The sequence below is a fragment of the Lepus europaeus genome, chromosome 18 (genome assembly GCF_033115175.1).
Source record: "Lepus europaeus isolate LE1 chromosome 18, mLepTim1.pri, whole genome shotgun sequence".
In the NCBI taxonomy this organism is placed as follows: domain Eukaryota; kingdom Metazoa; phylum Chordata; class Mammalia; order Lagomorpha; family Leporidae; genus Lepus; species Lepus europaeus.
In genome coordinates this window covers 27824401-27833727 of record NC_084844.1, presented here as the reverse complement: position 1 = coordinate 27833727, position 9327 = coordinate 27824401, and the positions used below count along the sequence as shown (strand labels likewise).

At 45.1% G+C, this 9327-nt stretch overlaps 1 protein-coding gene across 1 annotated transcript in view; it reads left to right on the top strand.

Moving 5' to 3' along the window:
* The first annotated feature begins 1765 nt into the window (after positions 1-1765).
* The window catches only part of CA10 (carbonic anhydrase 10), a 565541-nt gene continuing 557979 nt past the window's right edge, over positions 1766-9327 (top strand). Inside the window, exon 1 of the mRNA XM_062175200.1 lies at positions 1766-1826. Within this exon, the coding sequence (XP_062031184.1) occupies positions 1766-1826 (61 nt within the window). The remainder of the gene's footprint in view (positions 1827-9327) is intronic.

Sequence of the window (9327 nt, the reverse complement as noted above, 5' to 3'; positions counted from 1 at the left end):
AAGCACTGGAGCGTCCCTAAAGAAAAACAGAAGGGGAAAAAAGACAGGAGGGGAAACCCGTTCCCCTTAAGCTCAGGTTTCCCATAGTCTCAGATCCTCCAGGAGCTGGGGAGAGGCGCAGTCGGCAGCCGCTGCCGCCGGCCCACGGACTTAGAAAGACGGTTTTCGCCCTTTCGGGAGGAGGGAGGTGAGGGACTTGGAAGCAAGAGTTGCACCTGGTCTAGGAACCTGCAGAGAGGAGAACTGCGGGGTAAGTACCGTTCTGCACTGGAGCAGAAGGGGCGCGCGCGGGGGGGGGGGGTGAGTGTAGGAGAGGGACGAAACGGAGAGGGCAGGGAATGAGTTATGCAAAAAAAAAAAAAAAAAAAAAAAATCCCCAATATTCCGCAGAGGAGGGTGAGCAGAGCACTCCCAGAATGAATCCCGCCCGGTCTCCCGCGCCGAATTGGCAGGCGCGAAGTTCTTTGAAGCAGAAGCGAAAGTCGAGCGTCCTGGAGGCAGCTGGGGCGGGGCGGAGCGGAGGCGGCCGCCCGGGGCCAGGGCCGAGGCGGCGGCCACAGTGGCCTGGAGTTCTGGCGCCCCGCATTCTCCACCTCCTGATGGCCGGGTTAAGCCTCAGCTTCCCACCCTGGCCTCCTGCTCCGTGCCCGTCTGCCGGACGGCCCAGCTGACAATGGGATTCCAGGCGGCGGCGAGAACGCTCACCTGGCCGAGCCTCCTCCTCCGCCTCCTCCGCCTCCTCCTCCTCTTCCTCCTCCTCCTCCTCTTCCCGCCCCCACCAGCCCTCCTCCTCCGTTCTGAACCGGGAAGCGTCGGGATCCGTAGGCGAGGAAATAACGACCCCTGCAGTTGCATTGCGGAAAATCTCGGCGACGGCGCTAGTTGCGGGCGATGGAAGCGAGGCAACTGGGGTTTCCGGGGAGCCCAGGAAAATAGCAGAGGAGCGGACAGCGCGCTCGCGACGTGGGGAGCCCGAGGGCCCCGCCGCGCCCGGCCCCCTGCGCCGCTGCGCCCGGCGGCTCCGCTCCGCGCCCTGAACGCGCGGCCCGCCCCTGGCGCGGAGACGGCCGGCTGCGCGCCGACTCGGGAGCAGGGAGGGTCGGCGGAGGCTGCCTGCGGCCGGCGGTTTCGGGCAATAATCCCTGCCTCTCTTTCTCTGTCTCCCTGTCTGCTGTGTCTGCTCCTCCCCCCGCCCCCCCGGAAGCAGGAGGAGAACGGCCCCGGAGCGGAGCAGCCACCCTCTGACCATGCCCCGGTGAGGGGCGCGGACTTCGAGGGCAACTTGTCGCGGACTGCCTGGGCTCAGCCAGCGCTCTGCCAGCGGCACGGTGTGGCCCGGCGGGGGGCTATCGTCTATGTCTTCTTGGGGCGCCAGGCGGATCGGGGTCTCGTTTCTGCAGGAAGAGCCCAGCGCGGGTGGCTTCAGGTGGCTGGTGCCGCGGCCGCTGCTGCTAGAGCTGATTCCGCCGCGGGTCCGCGGAGCAGAGACACGGGCGCGGGGAGACCTCGGAGGCAGCGAGGCATCGGACATGTGTCAGCACATCTGGGGCGCACGTCCGTCGAGCCCGAGGGGAGCTTTGCCGGAACACTCCAAACTGCGATATTGATCTTGGGGGTGACGGTCCCTGGCCGGCTGTCGGGTGGGAGTGCGAGTGTGCGCCCGCTCAAGAGTGCGCGCGCGTGTGTATGTGTGTGCCGCGTCGGGCCCCCCCTCCCGCCCCCCTGTTTTCCCGTCGAGTGATGCACTTGGAATGAGAATCAGAGGATGGAAATAGTGTGGGAGGTGCTTTTTCTTCTTCAAGCCAATTTCATCGTCTGCATATCAGGTACGGGACGCGTTGGAGTCGCGGACGGGTTCGGGTTTTTGTGGCGGTGTTTCCAATATGCGGGGTTTTATTGTGTGTGGACGCGGAGCGGGAGGTGGGGGGAGTGGTAGGGGCCCTTTCAGCCCTGCGGGGTCGCCGCCTTGGATATCAAAAGCCTTGTAAGTCCGAGTGTGTGTGTGTGTGTGTGTGTGTGTGTTTAGGATCAGTGTGGAGAGAAGAGAAAGAAGAGGCAGATGGGTGTTGATTTTCTACTGCTTTTCTGGCTGAGAACTCTGGCGCCGAAATCCGAGCCTTGGCAACCCCCACCTCCATCCCCTGGCTTTCAAAGTTCCCCAACTCGGTGGTTCCTGGCTGGCACAATGGACGTGGAGCCCTGCCCTGGCGTCTAGGCACTTTCCTGAGACTGCGGGAGCATGCGGGACTGGGAGATGTAGAGGCCCTTCACGTCTTCTCCCAAACTGGTTAGCAGGGATTAGGATGATCTGAGACCTGCTGGCACACCCCTTCTTTTGACCCAGATGAAAAGGAAGAAAAAAAAAATGAGACGGGATAATATCACAAACCACTTTAGATGACCACCTTTTTTAATTTCCAGCAGAGAGGATGTGCTGGCTCCCAAGGATCTCTGGTGGCTTGTTGCAGAGTCTGTGGTTTCAGGAGCAAATGAGAACCTAGGGTATGGACGTAAATGGGGTAGGGATTTGGAGTGCCTGCACCTGCGTGTCTGTGAGTTGGGAGGAATTCTGATTTCTGAGCAGTGTATTTGTGGGTGCAGGAAATTGAGCATGGAAGGGAGCCATGAAGGAAAGCCCCAGGACCAGCAGCGTTCCCCAGCTCAGTGGCTCCTCCCACTGACAGCCCCCATCTCACTTGCCTGCACACCTGCAGTTTAAACACCCAGCATAAAGCCCATTTGCAGCTCTCCCTCCTGCCTGCATTCCCTCTGCAGAATTGGGGACTCAGCCAATTTCCCATGAAGTCACCAGAAGAGGAGAGCAGGAACCTTGCGCCCCCACTCCCTCCCCCTGGGCAGACACAGTTGAGTGGCACCAGGTGGAGGGATTTGACTGCTGCCTATTCCCTCAGCCCTGCCAATCCCACCCCCTAAGCCAAACCTGCTTCTGGATTGCAGAACCCTTGTTCTGTCCTTACCCTGGACTCCGTTACAAACACCACTGTGCAGTTTCAGTTTTCTTTTCCTCAGGCACAGATGGGAATTTGTTGCCTGAAATCATTCTCTCTGGGGCTTGGCCACCCTACAAAAAGTATACCTCTGCCATACTTCAGTGAAATATGTTGTGTGCCCTAGAGACAAGAAGGAGTGCCCTGCGGTGACCCCACCTCCTGTGGTGGGAACTCTTTTACTGCAGCCTGCATCTTAAGAGCCAACATCGCCAGGTGACTTGTAAAGGTTTACATCAGTTATATGTCCAGGGATAGATTGGGTGGCATCTCACAAGGCCACGTTTTACATCTTTCTCTTCTATATATCTATTTCTAGCTCTCTCTTCTTCCAGAATATTTCACTGGCTACTAAATAGCCTTTCCCTACCTCTCTCCAACATTATAAATAATTTTTAATTCAGACAAGCCATCTGAGTCCCTTTAAGATATACAAAGGGTTAACATTCATCAGGGTCCCTGGTTTCCACCGGTATCCTGTCAGTTTGAATCTCTTACCCTGAATTTGGCCAGGCAATCATGAGAGGGAACTCCTGAGAAAGGGTGGGCTCTTAGCTTCCAGAGGAGGCATTAGTAGGATACCTGTCACAGCTATATTTGATTTGGTGTATCAGCAGCTAAATTATTCAAATAGAAGCATTAGAAGGGAATTATTTCCAACCCAGAAGGAGTGCTATGGAGTATGTGGCCTTTCACTTGTATTTACTAAATAATCATCATTGCAATGTAATGTGAGGATAAAAGTGTCAGCAAAATTGCTAGCTATTAGCTAAACACAGAAAACTAGGTTAGCATTCCAAATGCCTGGTTAGGACCTGCATTCATTTGCACTTTATGAAGATGTTTGGGCAGACTTGTAACATTATGTACTCTGTATTTACTCATCCATAAACTTTAAGAGACTGCTTTCTCCCTGGCCAAGGTGGTGGCTTCCTCCTGTAAGCAGATCCACTCATTCAAACGTACCTGTGTATATGAGAATTGATTATTAATATAATTATGACTCACAGTTGCCACAGTTTGGGGGACCCAGACTTCTCTTTCCATCTACAGCCTTAGGAATGCAATGCACTAAGGCTGAATAATTGTGGCTTAGGGAGCGTTTAGTGAATCTTTCATTTCTCTTCCCATGATTTGCAGTTTTAATTTACTCACAATTGAGCTAGACCAAAAGGAACATAACCCTGTGATCACAGGACCTACTAAATCAGAAATGCTTTTTAAAAATTCAAAAACAAAGGCCTTCTCCACCATCTAGGGATGAATCGCCCTGACCAGTGAATGCATGCTAATTCTTCCTGAGTTACAAGACAGCAAAGACTGATACAGTGGTATAACTGGCTTCATTGCTGAGGAAGACCAGGCTGGAAAAGGCCAACAAAACTGTGCAGCATAAACATTTTGCAGAAGGAAAATAGTGGTAGTTATTTTGGCCTATTGAAGGTATACTTACTCAATATCATTTGGTGGTATTTGTCTGTAAGATGCTCTGGAGCTTTGTAGTTTAGCGTTAACCAAACCTTCCAAGCACTCCACCCCACAAATTAAATGTATACACAGTTTTCTCCCTAGACCTATTTGGATATGCAGGGTATTCAAAAATTAATGAAAAATGCATATTTTGAAAATTAGAAAACACTGTGCATGGGTTTAAAAATATTTTGCACCCAAATAAACTTATCTTTTAACTCCATTTTCTGCTAACTTTGTGTGGTCCTCTCATATATTGCTTAAAGTACAGATTCCTGTGCTTGGTATTTTTGATGGCTCTGCATTTACTGGTTGTGATTTGGTTGGCAAATGGAACTGGGAATCTATTTGGTCAGGATTAGCTAGCTGCTGGGTAAGAAGCATGCGTGCCTTGCATTTGATAGATTTTTATCAGTTTTTGCTACTTAATGACAACACAACAAGGCTAAAGAAGAAATGCATGATCTGGGAGTCCCTCTGCCTCCACACTAAACTCAGATCTGATTGTACTGAAAATGTAAGTCACCCAGGATCTGTAAAGAGGAGGGAGAGAGAGGGAAAGAGAGGGAGAGAGATAATGATTTTTTTTCTCTGTGCTAGCAAAAGCACCATTCCCTTCCCACTAAAGCAGTTCAGATCACTGAGAGTGAATGCTCAGCAGCATGGAGAAAGAATTTCCTGGTGAAAAGACAGCTGCTTAATTTAATTCATACAATGCATCCTATTTTTCCCTTATTTAACTTTGCTTGTCAGTTTACTCATAGTAACAACAGGCATAACAATTAGAATTATGTGGTGCTTTCACATATATTGTACATATTAAACTTGTCTATTCTTGGAATTTATAGTGTGATTTTATATAATAGGCAACCAAAGCCTACAGAGGTCCAGCCTAGAGGATTCACACTCAGGTCTGAGAAACTTCAGTATAGCATTTATGTTTTGGTTCACAATTTCTTGCAAATGTTCTTATTCAGTATTGTTTATTTTGATGTTTCTAGTTAAAAGAGTGAATGAGATTAAGTGGCTGTGAGCCTCAGAGTTTGGAATTGGAAGTTTAAGATGATTACAGTTTAGGGCTAGAATTGAGCTAGTATTTGAGTTGTATATAACAAACAGATGAAACTATTATCCAGTTGCCCTCAGTGTCTTATAATCAGTAGTCCCTACAAGCTAGGACTGTTTAGTACATTATTTTCCTATTCTGAAAATTAAAATGGCTTAATTAAGTTTCTTTATGTGTAGAATGGAGACAGAGTAACTCTTCCCATGTGTTTCTTGTATGGATTCAATAAGATAATGAATTCAATGATTTTTCCTTTAGCATGATGTCTGGCACATAATTATCACGCAATAATTACATTGTTTATAGCCTACAAATAGGACATTGTATACATCTGGTTCATGGTAGAATTTCACTTTCTGCCATGTCAACTTCTTTAAAAGCAAAAGCAACCCCTAGCAAGCAATAGTCTATAGCCTTGAGTATGAATGCCACTTTCAAGGATGCCTTGGCTAAAATTTTTGAAATGTCTTCTAGTTTTCTTTCTCATACAAATGAAATCATTAGCATTGGGCTTTTGTGCATAGTTATGAATGTAACTCATTGTCCCTGTAACCCCAATATGGAGATGAAGTTTGGAAAGTTGAATAAATCACATGGCAAACTTGTGGTGCTTATTACATAGGGGACCAGCATCATTTTCCTCTTTCTGATTGTGTATTATAGCTTTATAGCTCCAACTTTAAAAGGTTTCCAAAATGACAAACTGCATGTGCTTTGAATATGGCTTGAAACAGCATGTTTCTGTTAAGTACAAAAGAACCCCACCAAAGCAAAAAGTACTCATCTGATTTTCTCATTAGCAACATCATTTCCTTAAATACAGTTTCCCATGTGATGCCATAAAGCCCACTTACAGACAGATAACCATCATCTTAGATGAACCTCTCCAGGCAGTGAGTTAAGGGAGTCTTCCCGAGTGATGTAAAATCCCAAGCGGCAAAAGAAATGTCAATATGGGGAAGTATTTCCTTGAGTGGGGAGACAGATTGAATGCCATCCTAGGAAATCGGTACCTAAAACCTCGACTTATCTCATTAATTGAGCTGTACATATGTGGCTTTAGGTCAGAAAGATCCAGGTACCGTGGGTATGTAGGGTAATAAGCCATTATGGAAATCAGAAAACCTACCCCACTATCCCATTCTACATTAATTTCCTCTATGGCCTGGGCAATTTTCATAACCTCTCAGAGTCAGTTTCGTCATCTGTAAAATGGGAATTATATTTGCTTTGCCTGTTTCAAAGGGATTATTGAGGGAAACATTAGAAAGAGATCCTAAACCCCCTTTGCATTTGCAAAATATAAAGTTTCTATGTTTTTACTATATTATAGGCTGATCTTTGCTTAAGATGTAGTTATAAAAACAAAGTTGAGTTTTCATATGAATAGCATAAGGTAATATAAAATGATAGTGAATGATGCTTAATTATTAGGACATAATGATAAAAGCAAAGTTGTAGTGCCAAAATATATTGTGATTTAAAATGATATCTAATTGTTTAATGAAGGATAGAAGTTTTGTAGAAAGGAGAAGTTCTCTGCATGAAAGAAAAGGATACTATGAGGTTGATGTAATGCTTTAGAATGAGAGAGATGAATAGGATCACATCAACCAAAGAGGAAGGATAGGAATCGTAGATGTGTTGTGATAACTGTTACAGCTGAAATAGAAGATTCACCTCACTGATACTGGGAAGCTGGAGTAAATCTACTTAGGGACCTTCTGAGTTGAGAGAATGCAGAAAGTTCTAAAAGAGTTATTCTCTTTGTGATCTTTTATCTTTCTATTATGGATCTTTGCATTGATTGAATGGCTTGAACTTGGTTAAAACTTGTTTTGAATTCTGATGTTTCTTGGGCTATGGAAGTTCTATTGCATGTCTCCAGCATGCATGGTTTGTATCCTATTTGGGATTACATACAGTTGGTTTTTTTTTTTTTTTTTTTTTTGGTTGGGGGCTGGGAGAGTTTTCAAATTTCTCTTGTAAAATGGAAGTGATATTTACTCTGAGGTTGTTGATCTTAAAGGATAATTATAAAGATAACAAAATACCATTTGTTAAATATCTAGTGGGATATCTGGAATATAGTAACCACTACCACCATCATATTTGATATCAGTAATAATAATAGTTTCTGATACTTTGACCTTGTTCTTGTAAATCCCAATTAGTTATTCAATCATTTTACCTGTGTTTAATAAAAAGGATCAACAGCTAACTGGGCCAGTCATTAGAATCACAACAATCAACAACATGTTGACATTGGTATTTACAAAAGTGTGCATGTTACGTCATAGAGTCATGAACAGATACATTGGGAGTGAAAAAGCAAGAGCAGTTAACTCTGTTGTAGGTGGACGCAGGTGGGGGAAGGGGAGGATTGATACAGAAGAAAACATTTGATCAAGTCCTGAAAGAATGCATGAGAGTTTCAGAAGAATAAGGTGGAGCGAAAGAAGACAAACTGAGGAAAGGGTAGTTGGTTCACAGACAAAAAGGGATGGAGAAAATGTGGAGGGTGTGGTGAAGTGAGCACATGAGTATATAGGTTGGAGTAGGTGACTGGAAGTAGGGTTACAAAAATAATCTAAGGCCTATGTGAAGGGGCTTGCAAGCCAAGAAATTAGACCTCATCTTTTAGTCCAGGGGAGCTACAGAAAATGATGCATACTGGTTAGTTTGCAATTATAAAATATATATGTACTTTGGCTGTAATAAGAAAAAACTTAGAAGTCCAACTCTTTGCCTTCTTTTCTTGCCAGTCATTATGTTTGATCACAAAACCACATGAAAACTCCTGTCCTAATAGATCAAGTTAGGCTCATGGGACATTCCTAGTGATAGAATAAGACCATTTTCCCATCTTTTGTGGCCCTGTTTTACCCTGCTCTTTCAAAAGTAGTATATTCATTTTAAACAAATGAAAATGCAATTTTTACTTGAATAATAATAGCACACTTAGCATTAGAAAAAAGCTGAGAAATGAATCATCCATACATTCATTTGTGTCGTGAAGATTAATTCTGGGCCAAGCAGTAGGTGTACTATTTGACGTGAAACAGATGCATAAAGCGTTGCAAAGCATTTTGCAGCAGTTTTAACTTTACTATACTCTGCATAACTCTTATTTATACTACTCTCCATGTTCATATGGGAGAATATACCCATGGCCCACCAAATTATATACCCATTTTACCTTCTCAATGGTTCCATTACTACAGAGTAAGTGTAGAATGCTAGAATGAAACTGTTTTGCTTGTCCACTTAATCACTATAAGTTGTGTGCTGGGGAGTGAGACTGATCTTTCTCTCCAACAACTCATACTTTTTACTAAGAGACTCACTTGTAAAATAGTCCTCATTTCAACAGAATGTGATAAGTATTGTAAGGAAAGATATAAAAAGTGTTGGAGAACAGAGAAGGAACATGTGACTCGTTCTGGAAGTGAGAAGGGCAGAGAGAGGAGAGTTAAGTAGTGTCAGAAAATGCTGAGACTGAGTCTTGAAGGATGCTCAAGGTGGGCTTGGAGGATTTGGGATGATTCACTAGGAGGGGTGTTATGGGGGAGGGGTAATCTTAGCAAAAAAGGCAGGAAGGTTAAATACCACAAAATGAATTCATGGTATGGCAGAGAGGTCAAAGTGGCAACAATTAGGGAGTGGAGTGTGATGGATGAGTGTTTAGGAGGAATGGTTTCAATGACAGTATCACCTTGCATATAATAATGTCAGTATAAACCATCCTGTGTCCTTCTGTACAGTAAGCATCACGTTGTAAGG